This window comes from Petaurus breviceps, unplaced genomic scaffold (assembly GCF_028583685.1).
Source record: "Petaurus breviceps papuanus isolate PSGF00001 unplaced genomic scaffold, PetGlider_PUasm1.0 90617, whole genome shotgun sequence".
In the NCBI taxonomy this organism is placed as follows: Eukaryota; Metazoa; Chordata; class Mammalia; order Diprotodontia; family Petauridae; genus Petaurus; species Petaurus breviceps.
Window position 1 is genome coordinate 4,085,292 of NW_027187287.1, and position 21,682 is coordinate 4,106,973.

A 21,682-nucleotide genomic window follows, 5' to 3' on the forward strand; every position below is an offset into this window, starting at 1 on the left:
GTGACTTGCCCAAAGTCACACGGCTAGTGTGTCAAGTGTCTGAGGCCAGATTTGAACTCAAGTCCTCCTGACTCCAGGGCTGGTGCTCTATTCACTGTGCCACCTAGCCACCCCAATTCATTACATTCTTCTAGCCACCTCTTTTCTAAGTCAGTGGTGGGACAGTCATCAACACGGCCTGCACTTCAGGGAATGGAGAGTTTCCATGTAAGTTGCAGGGCTGGGAAGAATACAATACATGGACTTTCCCACCTTGGCTTTCCCCCTGGGCCAAATGAACAAGCTCTGCTTCTTGGCACCAGAAGCTGAGATGCCAAGCCCCAAGTATGCCTGTCCCAGATTACATTTGTGAGTCACAGTCGGATACTTAACTCTCTCCAGCTTTAATAAGCTGCTTGCTTTCTTCTATCCATCCTGAATGCAGGAAGTGCTTAGCAACCTGCTACTCAGTGGCTGTGCCCCTCGACCCACCCTTAGCTTCTGGAATCCATCCAGTTTCCTAGCAGGAAAGTTTGAATTCATTTCTAGAAAAGCTTTGGTATTCCTGTATGCTTAGGAAACGATACTTTAGAGCACTGACACTGTGGGTACTTTGAAAACCATTGGCAAAGACAATAATCACCTGAATTTCCCAACAGAAGGGCCTTTGGACCTGGGACAATCAGAGGTAGTACCTAGACTGTGAGCTCCGTAAAAATAAAGGCCATGTTTCCTCTACAAAATACAAAATACTGCACTGGCTAGTTATCCAATGCTTAATGCAGGGGTCTCTATAAATTATAAGTCCTAGGGGCAGCTGGATGGCGCAGTGGATAGCGTACTAGCCTTGGAGTCAGAAGGACCTGAGTTCAAATCTGGTCTCAGATAGTTACTAGTTGTGTGACCCTGAGCAAGTCACTTAACCCTGACTGCCTCAAAAATAAAAAAAAAAAGGATTACAAATCCTTAAATAAATGGATTTAAGTCTTTAAATAAATGGTAGTAGTATATAGAGAACTTCTCTCAAATCCAGAGCCAGTTCAAGTTCTTCTCCTGACACATGTTGGTTGTATGACCTCTCAGTGTTGCCAAGAGTTGGTACCAGGAGTTTCCTCCCCAGAGACTTCCCTATGCCAACAGAATCACAAGTCCAATCCCTATCCCAGAAATCCCAGGCTGCTGAATGAATGACTAAATGAATGAATGCTCTCCCCTCATCACCACCACTAGATACCACACGTATCCACTGAAGGAAAAAATACTTCAGTTACCAAGCTGAGGTTTATTTATTTTTTTATTTTAAGGATCAGTCATCTGATCCTTTTCAGGATTTAAGGATCCCCAACCCCACACACTCTCTCTTGTATAAGTTACATGTAACATATGCTAGGGATTGACTCAGCATAGATTGTTCAAGAATCAGTCTGACTCATTGGGGCTCATCTGTTATCCCCTTGTTCCTGTTCGGCAGGCATATATTAAATGTCACTTAGAGCCCAAAGTAACAGAAACTCTAAGCAAACCAGCAGGCACAGCGACTTTTGATTCCTGGGGCCTCTGTGTGTGAGGGGTGGAGGGTGAGGCGAGAGCAAGTTTCCAGAAGATCCATAAGAATCCATCCAATTACATGCAACAGGCATTATTATTAAGTGCCTACTTGGTTAGTGAGGGCATTGTGTTAGTTGCTGAAGACATGAAAACAGACCCTACCTTCAAAGAGCTAATGTTTTCCTGGGGGGTGGGGAGGGGAGGGAGTCTAATCTATGTACATAGATTAAGTGAATCCAGGATAATTTGAGGACAGACAGAGAGTACTACCAGATGGGAAGAGGGTGGTACCTGGGCACCGAGCCTTTAGAGAAATTAAGAATTCTAAGGGCTAAAAGGAAAGAGAAGGGGCACTCCCTCTAGGCATGGGGGATAGCTCTCAGCATCCTTCAAACCAGCTTGCTTCTCCCTTGCTGATAAATACATCTCTTGCCCTTTTTAAGAGGCTTAGCTCTGGACCTCTCACCAACAAGGCTTGGTAGTCAGGCTTTTGTCAAGTTCCTGGTCACACACTCACCAGGCCAGAGGCTCTAAGTTTCTCTCTCACAGGTCTCTCCAAAGACCCACAGCAGCCAGCTACCGCTAGAGGGGAGCAGATGCCTGCCTCTCCACCCTGATCGCTAAGAATGAAGGGCCTAACAACCCACCCCTCTCCTCTCTTCCAGAACATTTCGTCTTGCAAAGAAAGATGTAGGCAGGAGAAAATGTGCAAGTGGGAGGCTGGAACAGCACTTTAATATTTCATACTTTTTTCTCCCCACTTCTTCCTTCCTCCTCTTCAAACTCCCCCCCACCCCCAACCCCTCCAAAAAGAAGCTGGAACAGAGGCCTCAGAGTCCCCAGGCAAACTTTTGTATCACACAACTCAAAGTGCTTTGGAAGAGACAAAGATGCTAGTGATTTTTTGTTTAACCATTTCTTCTGAACAAGACAAAGAGGCATTTGCTCCTGTCGTTTCCTTCTCCCCAACCCTCCCCTCCTCCACACCATTTGTGTGTTATTAGCAGACTGGAAGACAAAGGGCAAATAGGATTTCTCAGCCTGGCTCAGGCATAGGCTGGCTGCTCCTGAGAGCAGACGGCGCCCTCTGCTGGGCAGGTGGGGGGAAGCTGCTCTTGATAAAGGGGACAATCCCCAGGACCAAGAACAGGCACTTTTCCATCCCAAAACCAATGTAGGAGAGTGGAACTGGAATGAGGGGGGCCTAAGTTCACATCTCACCTTTCTCCCTTTCTGATGTGACTTTGGGCAGATGGCTCACCTCGGTTTCCTCATCTATAAAATGAGGGCTTTGGGCTGGATGGCCTCTAAGGGCCCTTCCAGATCCAAATCTACGATCTTCCTGAGGGACACATCTTTCTCTAATTAACAGCTGATGAAGACTACAATTGTGTCCACATACAAAGAGTGGGCACTTTTTGCGTCCACGCTGGGACCACGCACGATCATCTACCAAGCCGTTGCTCTATTTAAGGGGTTCTGATCTAAACAGGCAGCGAGTACCAGAATCTAAAAAGTAGCCAGGCATCTTTGTGAAGTCTGGATGTGCTGGCACACTGACAGGATGAACCCCGTGAAAGATCCTAGACCATCATCTCATTTTCTTCTCCTGTGAAAAGAAGCTGTCTGCCAATAAACTTCCCCTTCCTCTTTTTTTTTTTAAATTTTTTTTATTTTTTATTAAGCAATCGGGGTTAAGTAACTTGCTCAAGGTTACAAGGCCAGTTATTTCTGGGTGTGGTGCTGAGTGTCTGAGCCCGGGACTCGATCTCCAGGTCGTCCCAACACTGGAGCCGGCGCTCTTACTCGCTGAGCCACCTGGCCGCCCCTAAGCAATTGGGGTTAAGTAACTTGCTCAAGGTTACATGGCCAGGTGTTTCTGGGTGGGTGCTAAGTGTCTGAGCCTGGGATTCGATCTCCAGGTCTTCTCAACACTGGAGCCGGTGCTCTTACTCGCTGTGCTACCTGGCCGCCCCCCCTTCCTCTTTAAAGAAACCTGCAGGTGGGGGCAGCTAAATGGCACAGTGAATAGAGCACTGGCCCTGGAGTCAGGTGGACCTGAGTTCAAATCCGGCCTCAGACACTTAACACTTACTAGCTGTGTGATCTTGGACAAGTCACTTAACCCCAACTGCCTTGCCTTCCCCCCTCAAAAAAACATGAGGAAAAAAAACCCCGCAGGGCTTGTAGAAGTATGGTTGGAAAGGGACTCCTTCCCTGGATAACCTTAGGCAGAGAACCACCAGAGCCATAGTCCCGCAAAAGGCAGTCCTGAACAAAAAGAAATATGGCTGTGGGCAAAAGTGGAAAGATAATTACAAACACAAGGTTCCAAAGTGCTCTTAGGTTACCACCATCTGCCATTTGATACAGAAAGCTGGGAGAAACTTGCATAGATTCTGAGAAATCCCTCTTGGGAAAGTAGTGTTTCAGTTCTCTCTTAAACTAATTTTTTGTAAAAAGATCTTCCCCTAAATCCTTTTTATTTGTTTATTAATTTGTCTCTCCTACTGCCTGCCACCCTCCCCCTCCACTGAATAGATTTTTTTTTTTAAGTTCTTAATTCATAGCTGCATTGGTCTGGCAAAAACAAAAAGAAACATTCCCACAATAGCCCTATTAGAAAATGTATGTGTCTCTGCTTTTTGAGTTCATCATGACTGTGTCAGGAGATGAGTGGCAGGTTTCATCTGGATTCTTTTGGATTTGTGTTTTATAATCGCACTGAACAGAATTCTAAAGTCTTTTTTCCTCTATAATGTTACGCTATGCGCATTTGTTCTCTTAGTTCCACAACCTTCTCTTTGAAGCAGTGCATAGAGGACCGTCTTCTCAGCTTCCTCTGACATTGCCTTGGCCTAACTCTGAGTGGCACGTTTACTTGTCAGCGCTGTCCTACTCAACACGGACCACCTTATGGAGCCTTGGCCACAATTCTTCTTCCTAGACTGGCCGGGGTCAGCAGCCTTACCTTGGAATGGTAGGAGACTGAGTTTTTGGCCACAGCACATTGCTTTTCCACCAAGAAGCAAAACCTTCTCCGTTCTTCAGTGAGGGCTGTCTTATAGCCATCTGACACATAGGTCTCCAATTCACCTTGCTTGTTACTGATCGCATCTATGTACTAGGGAAAGAAAAAGAGAAACTGATGAGCTGGCGACTAAGGAACGTATGTTCACATTTGGGTCTGTGCAGACTCTCAGGTATAAACAGTATGTACTATTCTTACAAAGCAGAGGCCATAAATAGAGATGTATTCTGAGGCCATGAATTCAGGGTGCTCTTGATAACTATATTATGTTACGCTGTTCTAGAACATTTACCTTTTGTTTTTTTGCTTCCCAAAAGATGTCTTTAATCTTGAGAAGATCTTGTTAATAATTTTTAAAAACCCTCATTTTATAACATGACTTTCCTTACTAGGAAAGTCATATATATACACACACTGCTAATTGTAACACCACCTGGAACATGTGGCTACACAATACAACAGTGTTCAACCACCTTCCAACCTTCCCCATTCTGCCCTATTCTTTTCTTTATTCATAAGATCAATCCAATAGCAGAAGTTCTACCATCAGGTGATAGTAGCCTACTAATAAAAGGGTTAAATTTTTTTATTATTAATTTTTATTATATTTTATAGATGTTTTGATTTTACATTATAAATATTTACATACTATTCCCAATTCTGTGAGTTTTACTGTAACAAAATTAAGCAAAACTAACAATACAGTGCCTTTATCTGAAAATGCACACAACCCACCACTTCTATAGCATCCCCTCACCTCTCTACCAAAAAATAAAGTAAGAGTGGAAATCTGCTTTCTCTCCTTCTTAACCCCCCACCCTCACCCCATTGGGGGAAGAAGAGATGAGAAAACCAAATTCCCTTCGAGCAAATATGTGTAGTTGAACAAAATAAATTCTCTTATCGACTGTATACTAACGTGTATATATAGACACACATATGCATGTATGTGTATACATCTACCACATGTGTATGCATATATATATGTGTATGCATATATACACATATGTATATGTGTGTATATCTATCTATCTAGCATTCTGCACCCTAGATCTACTATTTCTCTCTCAGAAGATGGATAACGTGGTTTCATCACATCCCCTGGATGTGGAAAGAATCCTCCAGAGCACTAATTCTCATTAGTTTGCTGCCCTCCTGGTATGAAAATTCCTTCCCCCAAAGCAGAGGCTGAGGACTTATCTAGAGCCTGCATATGCCAAAGATGAGGCTTGAACTTGTCTCTAAACATATGTAAAGGAGTTATATGTTCCATCACAACAGTTTCTCCACTTGAACATTAGCTAAGGAAACCATAAGTGGGAAGGTAAATCTGCAGCACTTTCTTCTAGGGGGTGGGATGGGAATTGTATGTATGTGTATGTGAGTGTGAGTGCGTGAGTGCGCGCGCGCGCGTGTGTGTGTGTGTGTGTGTGTGTGTGTGTGTGTGTGCTTTTTCCCAAAACAGAGGTTTTTGGATCTTTTCATTTCAAGGCTCTTCAGATGATCAAGAGTTGACCAAAAACATGAGATTGGTTGATCTTTATTCTGGACACCCTCCTCTTCTGGCAAGAATGAGTATTTGTAAACTTGGCATTTCCCAATTTAAAGCTGGTCTCTCAGATCCCACTGATAGAAACTTCAAAGGCATTTGGCCACCTCTCCTATCAAGTCTCTTGCCTTCTGGGTCTGCTGAGGGATTCGATTTCTAGAGGTGACCTTTGAAGAAATTATTTTCTTCCTGCCTACCCCCTCTTTTTCTTCCATGTGTCTATTTCTATTTTCTTTTTGTTTGCTTGTTTTGGTTAATGTATCTACTTCCATAGCCTTTAGTCCTCAGCCCAAACAAGGAAACATAGACCAAAAGTGCTACATTCCTATGTGTGCACTTTGATTTTCTTGAAGGGATATTCAGGAGGCAAAGCAGAGATGGAAACTCTGCTAAGACATGTCATTCATTCACTTATTAATTCATTCTTCCCTGGCCAGCTTCCTTTATGGGGCTAGGTAGAAAAAACGGTGAGTGTCCTAAAAGATTTCTGTAACCATGGTGACACACTCACTTGGACCCTTTGATACTCCACAGACTTGTGATTGGTTCACAAAGTTCTCATCCCTTAAGTCTATGTGGTTCAAAAAGCTCTGAGGCCAATCAATCACCTGTCTCAATTGCACTAGGCTGGTTCTTGAACAACATATAGGTAGTCCATCAACAGGCCAATATTCTGACCTGCCAGTACCAGCTCCTCAGGTGCCTTTGTGAGTCCTAACCATAAGGAATTAGAAAAGAACTTTGGTAGAAGGAGACTGACTATCCCTGAGATTTTTTTATTTGATATTCCATATCAATTCCAAAACATCTTCCAGGCTCACAGACAGGGAGACTCTTCCAGATGCCATTTCTTGTCTTATTTCCCACCCACTCACCCACCCCCTCTCCCAGGTCCCTAAATGGTCAGGAGCCTAGCACTAAGTGCCAGGCCTGAGCTGCCCCCATGGAGTTACACACTAGCAGCTCTTTCTGACACATCTTTAAGTCAGGCCTCCAGTCCAGCAAATCCTTTTTTTTTCAGGAGGTATTTTTTCAAAGACAAGCAGCTTACATCTCTCTTTCTTCTTTTTAGAAGTCATGTCATCCCAGCAGGGGGCAACCACAATGAGAATACTGGAGAAGGGACACACCCCCCCCTTCCTCCCACACCTGTGACTCATCAGCTCCCTCCCCCACACACTGACAGCCTGTGGGCTTTTGCCTGGGTGTGTGTGTATGTGTGTGTGTGTGAGTGAGAGTGAGTCTATGATCGAGGTGGGAGGTGGGGGAAGAAGAGAGAGGGGAAAACAATTGCTGGTAAATGCAATACAAGCTGTTCCCTCAGCCTCCCCTCCCCCACACCACCCACGCTGCTCATCCGCCCACCAGGATTTTGCAGCGACTCAACCTGCACGCTCCCAGCCCTGCTCTCCAGTACTGTTATAAGGAGACAAAATTAAGGATGGAAAGAAAGTAAGCACAGAATGTTAAATTGGAAAGGAGGGGCAGGTGGGCTGGGGGAAGGCAAAGAGGTACATCTCCCACTGTAACCTGGCCGAAGTCGGAAGCCACAATCATGGAATCTACAACATCATCCTTGCCTGCGTACCCCATGTACAGGAAAAGGACAAGCTGGGCTCCAACTGCAGAGGGACTGTGTTTCCCCCTGCCAAAAAGTGCCCTGAGCATTATTCTGCAGCTTTCTGTGCTGGGGGAAACCATAGCTCCCAGAGCCCTGGTTTCTGGGAGAAAGGGAGTGGAACACAGAGGGAAGGAAACCCTCGCTCATTTACCCATTAATACTCCTACCTCCCAGACCCCTACCAAAGAGGAAAACTGCCTGGATTCAGCTCAGTCTTTCCCAGGACAAGTCATAAGGCAATATAGCTAATTAGGGCCATTTCTCATTATTGTAAGTGGCAGCCACTCTGGTCTAAGAGGGTGGTCTTGCCCTAACAGTAGGGGTGTGAAACATGGGAAACCCTTCACTCACTTTCCAGTAGGGCACCCACAAGCCTTCAAGCTCCTCAGCCCCACTCCTGCATAGGTAATTTAAAGGGCCCAAGACAAGGGGGTGGTGGCAGTAGAGGGGGACACTCTCCCATCTGTCCTAGAACCCTGAAGTGGTAAATGAAAGGGATAAGAACCTTCTTTCATATTTATATAGTGCATTAAGGAGTGCATACAAATATTATCTTATTCAAGACTGGAAACAGCCCAGGGAGATAGGTGATATTATTGTCCCCATATTATAGACTAGGCCAAGAGAGTTCAAGTGACTTGTGGGGGAGGGGTGGTGGTGGAGGAATTGTCTCAAATTCTAACCCAGGTCTTCTTGACTTCAAGTCTACCGTTGGGGAGGAGGGAAGGCAGTGTACCAGGGCACCTACAAGCAATTCACAAGTTCTTAATTTTTTTTGTGTCATCGACCCCTTTTGGTGATCTAATAAAACTCACAGACCCCTTTCTCCTTATCAAAATAATGGTTAGTTGCCAACATTCACAATAGAAGTAAATGCTAAATTTCAGTTAGTGAAATGTCATTTCCTTTTCCATCTAAATTCATGGACTCCCTGAAATCTATCCATGGGTCCATGGACCCCACATTAAGAATGTCTGACCTAGAGGGAAAATAGATCCTAAGATTCTTTCTGCCTTAAACTTACAGCTTTTCATGTGCATCATTCTAATGTCCTTTCCCTTCTTCTCTCTCTCACCTCAACTATCCTCAATCTGTGTGTGTGTGCGTGTGTGCGTGTATGTGTGTGTGTGTGTGTGTGTGTGTGTGTGTGTGTGTGTGTGTGCAGGTAGGTGTTTCTGTGACCACTCATTATTCAAGAAAACTTTGGGTTGCCTAAAAAAAAACAAACAAGCAGGGCCTAAGCCTATGATCAACCAGCCTTCAATCCAACATTTATGAAATGCTTACTACAATACAAGGCACTAGAGGAGACACAAGGGTCAACAAGACAATCCTCTTCATGGTGGGGGTTACAGCCCCTTTGTGCAGAGCCAGAATGGGCAGATTCAATCCAAGTCGAAAAGCCTCCTCCCCATGCAGCTAGAAACAGCTCTTGAATATTTTCTCTCCTATTATGCAATACTCACCACTGTCTCCTGGTTCTGTGCCTTCTAAAAATGTTTCTCTGCATCTCTAATGCTGAAATGAATGGCAGGACCACTCTTTCCAAACATGCAGGGCTGATGGGAAAAAGAGCTGCTCTTCACTTAAATGACACCACAGTATTTTTTTTTTTAATCCCAGAGGGCAGATCCACACTCAGAGAGGTTATTGGTCCCCAAAGTGTGCAGAGGTGTGGGCAGGCTGGAGACCTAAGGGGGCTAGTGTTAGGTCTTATTATATATAGGATTTCTACTTTATAATCAACTATTTCCCCCACAGTGACAGAGATGCTCATGTTTACAGAGTGGTTTCAAAGAAAGAAAAAAGGGCTTCCTATAAAGAAAAAACATCTCTGGTCCCTGGAGGTCTCTGAGCAAAAATGACCACTTGTCAGAGATGCTGTGGATCAGGGGTTCATGGTTTGGATCAGGTGGTCTCTGAGGCATCTTCTAAGTCTGCATGATTCTCGGAACTACATATTTTCCATAGTATAAGCCTGTGAGAGAGGTAATCCTGGCAGTATTATCTTTGCAAGATGAAGAAACTTGGAGAAAGAAAGGGAACTTGCCCAAAGTCATGTACATACTAGTTAGTGTGCATGGGCTGATTCACCAAAATCAATGCTAGAGGCAGCTGGAAGGTGCCCTCCAGAAACAACAGCTCTGGTTGCTGCCGAAGTACACCCCAGCTGGGGCCAAGGATTCAAAGAGGGTCAAATCTGAGAACAGCCTGGCCACTGGAAAAAGGAAATTGTTAACTGCTACCATAGCAGCAAGAACCTTCTTTGAGAAAGTCTTCCTAACCTTTGTACCACAGAGGCTTGGGACAGAGTTCCGCAGTGGGCATATTCAGGAGAGCAGAGCAGGGGGGAGGGAGAAAGGAGGGACCATACACCTCCAGTCCTGGCCAGAACCTGTGGACATTTTACCCACTAGTGTGCCTTCCTGAAAGGCCTGCCAGATGGAAAAAGCCCAACTCAGGTTATGTGCAAGGAGCATAAAGAGGAGGAGGAGAGCAGAGAGGGAAGCACAGCTCATCCTCCCAACATGCTCCTTGGGGATGGGAGAGCATTTGCAGACAAACCTTCTCACTACAACTGCAGGCGGCAGTGACGCGAATTCTGTATTGAGACAGACTGAACTGACATCTTAAGGAGGAAAAGAACTACTGAGTTGGGAGTCAGAAGATGGGAATTCAAATTCCAGCTCAGCCACCTACTACCAAAGTGACCTAAAGCAAATCAATTCACACTTCTCTGGGACTTAAGTTTCTTCATTTGCAAAATGGAGGGGTTGGCCTAGAAGTGATCCTTCCCTCCGGGTTCTTTCGGTCCTTAATGATGTGGGCTAACTCCTGGGGATGGATAAGCTCCGCAAAGGCTAATCTTTCAGGACCAATCTATTCTGAAAGTGGCCAGGGGCCAAATGTGAAAGGACAGGAAGACCAAGTCCCCAAAGGAACACCATGACCAAATCATCTCGGGGCCAGGTATAGACATGCAAATAAAAGAGAAAACCAAACACTCATCTTAGAATAACCCAGGCCTGTGGCCAAGAAGATCCAAGTAAAAAGAAGAACAGGAGAAAGCAGCAATCTACTTGACTACATCCCTGGAATTTCACTTGTGCCCACACCCTCAAGCCAACAAGCCTTATGATAAAAATTAGCTTCCCCCAGGGTCCAGGTCTAGGACCAACTGAGGATGAAATAAAGTCTAGGATTTGGAGCCAGAAGGCACTTCAGAGTTCATCTAGGCCAATCCCCTCATTTCATAGCTAAGAAAATTGAGGCCCAGAAAGGTAAAGGGACTTGTCTAAGATCTCACAGGTGGTGAAGCTGGGCCTCAAACCCGTGTCCTCAGACTCCAAACCTAATGTTCTTTCCGCTGACACTCACACTGGTTCTGGGTTTTTAGGTTGGCTGTAATTTCTTTCGCATAAATGTTCTTTCTTACCAAGGGAGAGACAGGAGAAGGGGAAAATCACTGGTTTTAAAATGCACTTTACTCAAAGAGATGGCCTCATTAGCTGGGCTTGTGCTGCTTCCAAATGCCCAGGGAGGGAAAGGGAATTTTATTTTTAAAGTTTCCATTTATTTAAATCAATCCCCTGGACAGACAGCTGTGAGATGAGCACCAAAAGAAACCAGTTGCTGTAAATCTCTGTGTTGGAAGGGTGACCCAGCATGGGCTACTGTAGATGGGGGGAGGGATGGGAGGTGGAAGAATGGAGGGAGGGAGCTCTCTCAACTCCAGGTTTATCAGAGAGTGAGAATTCTTACTTTTCTTAGGGAAGAGGAAGAGGGAGGAGAAGAAAGGTTTTATAGGTGGCCGCCTCTACAAACTGCTTGCTCAGAGGTTTAAGGCCAAGGGCCAGCCTGGGGCCTGGCAAGATGAGCTGTCATCTCAGATCTGGGGTGAGAACAGCAAAAACCAGCTCAGAAAAAACACTGTTGCCTATAAGGTGATTAGGAGTTCTGGTAAAATCCATCCACCCAAGAGTTTTTAACTGTTTGGCTGCTGTTAGGGGAAAAGGGAAGAAATTCCTATAAGCGCTGTTGTTGCTTCCAACACAATTAGTCTCAATCAAAAACTTTCATTTATATTTGCTGAGCATAATAACATGATTTCTTGAACTTCCCTGAACATATTTAAATAGCAGTTAATTCCATGGAGTGGGGGAAAGCACCATAAGTAGACTTTCAAAAATATCAGGGGGGTGGAGGAGAGAAGGGGGTGCAGGAGAGAGAGAAGCATGACACAATGGAATAATAAACAGGGGTCATAATATCAGCTTTTCTACTTACTACTTACATGAAAAATTATTTTACTTCTAATTTTCCTCTTCTACAAGGGGTGAGAATAGATGATTCTTAAGGGTATCTTTTCTAGCTCTAAATTCCATTATCTACATTCTCAGATCTATGCCTCTAGTGCTTATGACATCCCTATGTTTTGTTTTGTTTTGTTTTTTAAAGCAACTAGGGTTAAGTAACTTGCTCAACGTTACACGGCCAGTTATTTCTGGGTGTGGTGCTAAGTATCTGAGCCCAGATTCGATCCCAGGTCATCCCAACTCTGGGGCTAGTGCTCTTACTTGCTGTGCTACCTGGCCGCCCCATGCTGTGTTACCTGGCTGTCCCCATCCCTATGTTTTCATAGTAGGTGACCCTTCTATTAAAAAAAAAGGATTATGGCAGCCTATGGATGAAAGACTTCCCTGGTACTGAGAAGGCCTAGAAACAGACCATTTAAAAAATCATCTAGATGTAAATCTGGCTTAAAATGGCATTGAGTCTCTCTCTACTGAACCACAAAACACCCACTGCTCTTCTAACTACCATAGCTCCCTGGACCCTTTGGGGGTTAGGTGCTATGGTGACAATCACTATAGAGAAATCCAACCAAAAGGCATTTAACAAAAAGTACTTCCACTTAGTCATCCCCAGACTGAAGCCCTAAAGAGACAAAAGCAGAGTATAAATCTCCTCATCTTTGCCAAGAATGTCAATGACTAAGAAAATGGGGGATATGGAATTAAAAAAATAAAAACCAAAACATCAATTTTTGTCAGCCTTGACTAGTGTGGCTACACTGTTTATTTCACTCCCTGGAATCACTCAGAAATGACACTGCCACTTTAAGGCCAAGGCAATTTGGGAAGGAATGTTTGATTCTTGGACTTCAGCTGTCACTGTCAAGACCAATTAAAAGTAACCAGAAAACTAGGGTAGGTACTTGACTGGTTGTGATGTGCATAAAGGAGGCAGAAAGAATGTGCTTTTTCACAAGTTGCCTTCAATTGTTAGGTGACAGCCAGCTCCAGGAAAGGGTCCTTCCCAATGCTGTCTGCTTATAACACATCAAGCCCTGTTAAACCTCACTAGCTCCCCAGGATCAGGGTTCCAAAAAGGCAATGGGTGGCACAAGCTCTTGAGAAGGTCCTTCTCTCCTGTTTAAATTCTTATCTGCAAGAAGCAGAACTCTACTGCTAGCAGGGCCATTCATCCAGTAGGAGACCATACCAGGGGAGCTGGCTGCCACCTATATTATAGCCAGTTCTTGCCCGAACTCCAGCTAGGCATTGTCAACTGTTTGCTGAACATCTCCCTTACCCAGTAGACATGGCAAATTCATTATGTTCAAAACAACTCATTATTTTTTTCCCCTAAACCTGTCCTTTCTGCACATTTTCCTACATCTGTTGTGTATACCACCATCTTCCCAGTCACAGAGATTTGTAACCTAAGAGTCAGCCCCAGCTCTTCATAGTCCTTCCCCTTCAGTACCCAACCCACTTCCAGGTCTTGTCAATTTTGTCTCCACATCATCTCCTATCCATCCCCTTCTCCTTCATTCACACAGTGTATCGTGGGAGTTCAGGTCCTTATCACTTCTTGGCTGGACTATTGTAATAGATTCTTCATTGGTCTCATTGCTTCTAATCTTTCCTTTCTCCATTCTTCACAGGGGTTCCAAAACGACCTTCCTAAGACACAAGAGGTCTTGCCATGTCTTCACTTTGATCATGGACCTAGTTATTCACTGTCTGTAAGACATAATACAAGCCTGCTAGCCTGGCTTGTGGTCTCACCACACAATCCAACTCCCATCTTCTTTTCCAACCTTATTTCACACCACTTCATTTTACAAATTCCATATTCCAATGAAACTGGTCTAACAGTTGTTCCCTAAATTCATCTCTGTCTCTTTCCCTTCATGCATTTACAGGGGCCATAGGCCCGGCCTGCAACACACTCCTCCATCCTCTCTCACCAGTCAGAATCAGTCTTTCTTCAAGGCTCACCTCACAGGCCACCTCCATGAAGCCTTCTCTGCTCTCCCCCAGTGTTAGTACTCCCTCCCACTTCATTTTTCCTTACTTATCTGCTCACATGTTAGAACACAAACTTCTCAAGGGATGAGACTGTTTCACTTGTGTCTTTCATACAGCAGGTACTTAATAAGTGTCTGCTGAATTGATGTCATGAGTGTTGCTGTTTCAGAAGAATATACTACCTCTTTGAAATATCTTTTCTAGTTTTAACAGGAAGCATGTTTTCTCTTTCTTTTTCCTGTCTAAAAAGAATTGGGGCCAGAGTTACCCTGAGTCAGCACCATTTCCCCAACAGCCAAGTCTCTAATACTCTCTGGGAGATGTGAAGATGAAAAGAGGAGAGGTGGGGGGGAGAGGAAGGGGAGGACACCATGTTGCCAGCAGGCTCTGAGTGTCTGTCACTCTGTAATTGAAGTATCACACCCTTACAGATAAACTTGGCTCAATAGGCTGATGGGAGAGATCCATCACTAAGTGTCTGAACTTAACACTTTTGTGTCAAGGCACAGGACAGCAACAATGATAACTATAAATCACGAAAACAAGCAGCCCGCCACCTCAAGCTTGTTTCCAGAATCTATTCTATTCCTGAAGCAAACTCGTCAGGGAGCCAAGACACTTGGCTCTCTAACCCTGTCACTAAGCAGCAAAGAAACTCCGGGCAAGTGACCTTTCCTCATCTGTAAAATAAGGCCACTGGACAAGATGATCTCTTAAATCCTCACCTAAGCTTTAACATTCTATGATTCTATGAAAGATACGGGATAAGTGCTTGAGATCACAGGATTTAGAGCAGGAGGCTGTTACTCAGTCATTTCAGTCGTGTCCAACTCTTCCTGATCCCCTTTGGGGTTTTCTTAGCAAAGATATTGGAGTGGCTTGCCATTTCCTTCTCCAGCTCATTTGAAAGATAAAGAAACTGAGGCAAACTGGGTTAAGTGACCTGCCTGGGGTCACAGAGCTAATAAGTGTCTGAGGCCAGATTTGAACTTAGGTTTCTTGACTCCACTTCACTAGATAGCTGCCCCACTCAGAAATCATCTGGTCCAACTCCTTCATGTTATAAGGAAACTGATGCCCAGAAAAGTGATTTGCCCAAAGTCACCAGTATGTAGTCTCAGTTGAGATGTACAGGTAGTAAAATTCAGGGCTGGGATTTGAAGTCAGATCTTCTAAATCTGAATCAAGTACTTTCCCCACTATGCTGCCTAGAATACTATCTGTACTTCTTAGCTCATTTCATGGTCACCTAATACAAAGGATTCTAACTTGTTAGCATAGCCATGTCTTAAGAGATAGAAGTACCGGGTACCAACAGTGGACTAAGATCTCTGGAACTGGCAGTTAGAATTACAGGGAGGCTAGGTGGCCCAGTGAAAAGAGCACCAGCCCTAGAGTCAGGAGAACCTGAGTTCAAATTCGGCCTTAGAAACTTAACACAAAAACTAGCCATGTGACCTTGAGCAAATCATTTAACCTCAATTTCCCTGCCTTCCCCCCTCCAAAAACACACAAAAAAGAATTACAGACTTAGCAAAGTAATCCTGAACCTGCTGTTTTGTCCCAAAATACTTTTTTAATCCAAGAAAGAAATCCTCAGACATGTAATAGATATCAAAGAAAAAACTCATCTCAACCGGGCCCCTCTGCAATCTCTGATGGCTTGTGTTATATTTCTCTTTGGTCTTCTTTCTTCCCATAAGAAAATGAAACAAATTTTACTCTAATGGAAAGAAACAAGCCCCCTACTGCCAAGATTGTAGATTTGTCTAAAAGCCACTTTGAGCTTTTAAAACATTTAAAAATTAGGACAGATTTGCTGGAAGTTAATAGAGTTAAACTACCCTGTACATTAGTGGTTCTCAAACTTTTTTTTCCCCCTTTTCTCAGGGCACTGTTTGGGATGAGAAATCAGTTTCCTGAATGTATGAGCTGGCAAGAAGGAGGAGTTTCCCAGGAAGTAAGTGGAGCTTCCAGACCCAATTACCCAGGCCTGAGGATTCCTTGCTCTCTCTTTCCCTTCCCCCTCTTCCTTCTGTACTTCCACTGAACTCTCAGTAGAGGAGGGAATGTTGTGCCTTCCTGATGCCAAGTCAAGAAGAAAGAAGAGGCAACAGACTGCAGCTAGGGGTAGGGGCTGGGGCCCGTGGAAGTTCTGGGATGAGGTGAGGACTTTCATTGCCTATCTAGCAAAACTCCCAACAAACTAGCATGCTACAGCATGTACTCTTGAGTTCCACTGCCGTACAGTCACACACTGCACACATTAAATGGGATCAGCCTCCGCTATTATCTTTGCTGAAGAACTAAATTATGGTTATTTTGTTTTTGCTTTGTTTAATTACACATCCCTTTAAATAGAATGAACCCTTTCTCAGACCACAAACTTGATGTACTTGCCTTCTGAAACAAGAAAAAGAATTTTATAAAGAAAGAAAGAAAAAAAAAAAGTAAGCTGATTGAAGACCATAAAATAAACCAAAGATGACCTAACAATCTCTTTTTATTATGTTAAACAGAATAACAAAGAATGATTCCCCTAGGAGTAAATGGAGGCCTGTAAGTTGTTACTATGGGAGCCACACTATTTGTCTTATTTTGCTCCCCTGCTGGTGCCTCCCTCTCACCCTCCCTCCCCCCCTTTTCTGCTTTGTAAAGCTCTGTGCCCCATGAATAGGCCATAAGGACTGTCCTTCTTAGGAAAAGAAATACTGTAAATTAAACACCAAAATACCTCCTTCTGATCCAGTCAAACGATTTGGGCATCTTCTCTGAAGGGCAGTGTAGTATGGCAGAAAGAACACTGTTCTAAGGCCCAGATTCTACATTGGATTGACATGTGACCTTTAAGCCTCAATTTCCTTATTTATAAAATGAGTATAATCCTATGTACATCAAAGGGCACCTGTTATAAGGGTTATTTTATTTAAGGATATTGTTCAGTCATTTCTGTTATGTCTAGCTGTGATGCCATTGGGGTTTTCTTGGCAAAGATACTGGAGTAGTTTTCCATTTCACCCTCCAGCTCATTTTTACAAATGAGGAAAGTAAGGCAAACAGGGTTAAATGACTTGCCCAAGTTCATACAGCTAGTAAGTGTCTGAGGCTGCATTTGAACTCGGGTCTTCCTGATGTGCAGAGCTCTAGCCACTGTGCCACCTAGTTGCCCCTGTTTAAGTATGAGTTATTTCTTATTCCTCTCCCTCCACCCCTATCCCCACCCTAAAGTTGCTCTGGGAAACAGCAGAACACTCTAAGCTCCTCTACGAGGATCCATCTATCAATACCATCAGTTGTGGCTCAGAGGCAAACTAGACCCAAGGAAAAGGTCCGCGCTGTGGCCTCTTCATAATGCCATGTCTTCCCACCACCACATTGGGGGTAACTGCACTGCACCAACATTGCAATGGGGCTCTGGGTGTTGATTCTTTACATGCAGATTAGCTACAAAAACAATTTTAATCTTGGCAGCCTTTCTCCTGCCATCCGACATGCTTCTGGTCCATGTCCTCCCCTTAGTCAATACACCAAATTCTGGGAATGCAAATTCACTTTAACACTTCAGAGGTCTAGTTTTGGAATTAGGATCTGGGTTCCTGCCTCTGATACATGAATTGGCTGTGCAATCATAGGCAAGCCACTTAACCTCTTCATGCCCCCAGACAACTTCACAAAGACTAGAAATTACAGAGGGATTTTCCATGACAGAAGCATCCCACATAGATGGAATCAATTGGTGGAGATAACGCAAAACAAACACAATTAAAACCCTCCTTACAGGTCACATATGAAAAAATCATTTTTTGTGGATGAGGAAACAGAGGCAAACAGGGTTAAGTCAAGATTGAAGTGAATGTTTGGTAATCCAAAGACGCATTATTTGAATAGTTATTGTTGTTGTTCAGTCACTTTTGCTGTGTCTGACTTGATGACTTCATTTGGAGTTTTCTTGGTAGAAATACTGCAGTGATTTGCCATTTCCTTTCCAGCTCCTTTTACATATTAAGAAAATGCGGTAAGCAGAGTTGAGTGACTTACCCAGGGGCACGTGGCTATTAAGTATCTGATACCACATTTGAACTCATAAAAATGAGTCTTCCTGGGGCGGCCAGGTAGCACAGCGAGTAAGAGCACCGGCTCCAGTGTCGGGATGACCTGAATCAAATCCGGGCTCAGATACTCAGCACCACACCCAGAAATAACTGGCGGTGTAACCTTGAGCAAGTTACTTAACCCCGATTGCTTTAGAAAAAAAAGAGTCTTCCTAACTCCAAGCCCAGTGGTCCATCTATTGTACCACCTCACTGCCCTACATAGCAAAAGGTCCCTTCATTTATATAGGGGAGGACTATGGGAGTATCTATCACACCCTTTTGTGAGTCATACCTCAAACTTCCAAGATGGTAAAACTAGTATTGAATATCTACTCAAAATTTTCAACTTTCCCATTCTTCCCAAAGGTCACATCCAGTTAGCCAGATAAAGAAAAACAAACACAAACAAACCAGACTCACACACACACACACTACACTCACAGACATAATGCTTGCTCCATAATTTTGGTTTATTATTTCCAAAGCTGGATGATACTAATGAAGTTTACTCCTAAATGTAAATACTTGGATATTTACTGATGAAAAGAAATCAGCATCCCACATGGTCAGTCATGAGATACCTCCAAATTACAAAAACATGCACAACTTCACATGGATGAGCAGGGGTCACAAACCACTTTCAGGATGACAAATGCTCAAATCTGAAATTCTCAGGCTGCTGGCCCATTTTTCCAGGCTGGAAAATCACCAGATAGGCTCCACATCAATGAGTCAGTGTGCCCCCTAAGCCTCCCTTTAAAAAAAAGTCTTTTTATTGTGAACTTAATCTTTAATAAACCTAACTATTTCAAGATACTAAGAAAAACAGGAAAAAAGATTACATAAGAAAGTACAAACTTCTATCAAAGAGTCGGGTTTTTAAAAGATAATAATTAAGCTTAACAAGATAGTGACAATATTGCTCTATCCATGTCCCCTCTGTGCTTTTTTCTTTTGCTTTTTCCCTGTTTTTCTCCAAGTTTATTACTACCCACTAATTGACCCACTCCAGTCTGAGTAGAGGGCCTCTCTTATAACAAATAAGTCTAGGTATAGTCAAGTGAAAATAACTGAATGCATTGCCCATGCCTGAGAATAGATGTCTGATTCTTTAGAGAGATACAAATGGATAGAGTGGTGGGCCTGCAGTCAGGAAGCCTTGAGTTCCAATCCAGCTTCAGACACTTACTGAGTAACTCTGGTCAAGTCATGTAACCTGTTTGCCTCAGTTTCCTCATCTGTAAAATGGGAATAATAACAGCACCTACCACCCAGGGTTGTTGAGAGGATCAAATGAGACAATAATTGTAAAGCACTTGGCACATATAAGCAATATATGTACATATGTGTGTGTGTATTACCGTATTTCCCCAATAATAAGACCTATCCCGAAAATAAGCCCTCCCCTTACTGTGTAAGATTCCTCTAAACTAAGCCCTCCCCCGAAAATAAGCCCTATTGAGATTGCTACTGTAGTGAAGGTGATCCCCTGCGCTACACGCTACATTACGGTACTCTCTGTATGCACCGTCCCCCCCCCCCGTGAAACACACGCCGCACTCCGAGCTGTATCCAATCAGAGCTGCAGCAGTGAGCGCGTCATCCTGTTCTTCCCCAGTGATTTGCTTATTGAATAAAGGTACATTTTTTTGTTCACATTTACCTGTTTATTAAAATTGCTGTCAATGTTCATTAAAATAAGCCCTCCCCTGAAAATAAACCCTCTGGTGTTTTTCTGTCCAAAAAAAATAATAAGACAGTGTCTTATTATCGGGGAAACACGGTAGTTATCAGCCAATATTAAACTGTTCTCCTAATTCTGCTCACTTCATACAAATCTTTCCATATTTTCCTAATCCATCATATTCATAACTTTTCATGGTGCAAAAGAATTTCATTACATTCATATACCACAATTTGTTCAGTCATACAGAGTTGACGAGTATCTGTTTTGTTTCCTATTCTTTGATACAGCAAGACTAGCGTGCACACACACACACATATACACACACATGTTTTGTGTGGATGTGTATCTCTTTATCTCTATATATGTATAGAGACCGATTGATTTCCCTATGTCCTTGATCTCCCTGAAGCACATACCTAAGTGGTAAGACTGGGTCAAAGAGTACGAGCAGATTAGTGATTTTCAAGGTTCCATTCTTACATACATCAGAAGATGGTCTGCCTGCAATTATTTTTTGCTCTCCTAAACTGAACTAATGGTCCTTCGGCAAACCTATGTCCCAAGCTTGAACTTCTCACTTTGACAAGTGGTTTCATTTCCAAAATAACCTCCTAATATTTTCCTCCTCTCAATATCACCCAACTTTCTATCATATTCCCATAGCTTGGCACTTGCCTGGCATACAGTAGGCACTTAATAAATGTTTATTGGATTGCACACATTTCTGAAGGAAGTACAGGGAGAGAAGTCATTCTTATCAGAAATTTTTTAAGAAAAACTTCTGGAATGAGAGGTAGTCTTACTTCACAGTTACAAAAACTAAGGCACTGAAAGGTTCAGGGATTTGCCCAACATCCCTCAGCAAGTTAGTGGCACAAACCAACACCCAACACTTGCTTGGTGTCAAGAACACTTCTGAATTAGTGCCAGGCGCAGAAACCTTTAAGGAGTTCGTAATCTGATCGGTAAAAAGCATGTGCGTGCATGCATGCACACAACTTTGCTCATGGAACTTCTGAAAATATTAACAATAATAGACCAGCAAAAAGATCATACAAATACAGTGTATATAAACTCAAGAATATAGAAGTGCTGAGGGGGATACCACACAGAGAGGTGAGCAATCTGATGGGGTCAATCAGAGAAGACTTCCTGGAAGTGAGTTCTGAATCTTTTTCTGAAAGATGGGAGAGTCAATGACTAGAAGAAATAAAAGGGGTGCCAAATGCAAAAGTATGAGTATATACAGTAAATTAACTTGACTAGAGCAAAGTATCTAAGGGAGAAAAGAGTAAGAATAGTATTATTGAGAATTAAAGGTTAGGAGGTAAAGAAAGGGGGTTAAGGACACATTTGGAGAAGGGCTTCTAAGGCTAGACTGAGCTTAGATTCAAAGGTACAGGTTAATTGTTCTAGTTTGACCCAGCAGTCCCACTGTTGGGTTTATAACCCAAGGAACTAAATGACAAAAAGAAAGAACCCATGGGTACTGCAACATGCATAGCAGCACTATTTGTAAATGCAAAAAACTAGAAGTAAATTATATGTCCAGCCATTAGAGAATGACTGAACAAACTGTGATATGTACAATGGAATATCAGTGAGCTATAAAAAGAATAATGAATCTGAAGAATTCTGAGAAATTTGGGAAAATCTGTATAAAATGATACAAATTAAAGAAAACAGAGTCCTTCTTCCTAAGCACTCTCTCATCCCTTGGTTTCTGTAACACTGTTCTCCCCTGGTTTCTTTAGACAGGGAGAATGACCATTCTTTTGCTGGATCATCCTCTCCCCACTGCGTGTTAAGGGTGGACATATTCCAAGGTGCTGTCCAAGGTCCCTCTTCTCTTTCTA

General features: G+C 43.3%; 1 protein-coding gene across 8 annotated transcripts in view; it reads right to left on the bottom strand.

Annotated features, from left to right (window-relative positions):
• BAIAP2 (BAR/IMD domain containing adaptor protein 2) overlaps positions 1-21,682 on the bottom strand; it is a 403,422-nt gene that overhangs the window by 30,530 nt on the left and 351,210 nt on the right. For all 8 annotated transcript variants that reach the window (XM_069064100.1, XM_069064101.1, XM_069064105.1 and 5 more), the window contains exon 8: positions 4,499-4,651. In XM_069064100.1, the coding sequence (XP_068920201.1) occupies positions 4,499-4,651 (153 nt within the window). The remainder of the gene's footprint in view (positions 1-4,498; positions 4,652-21,682) is intronic.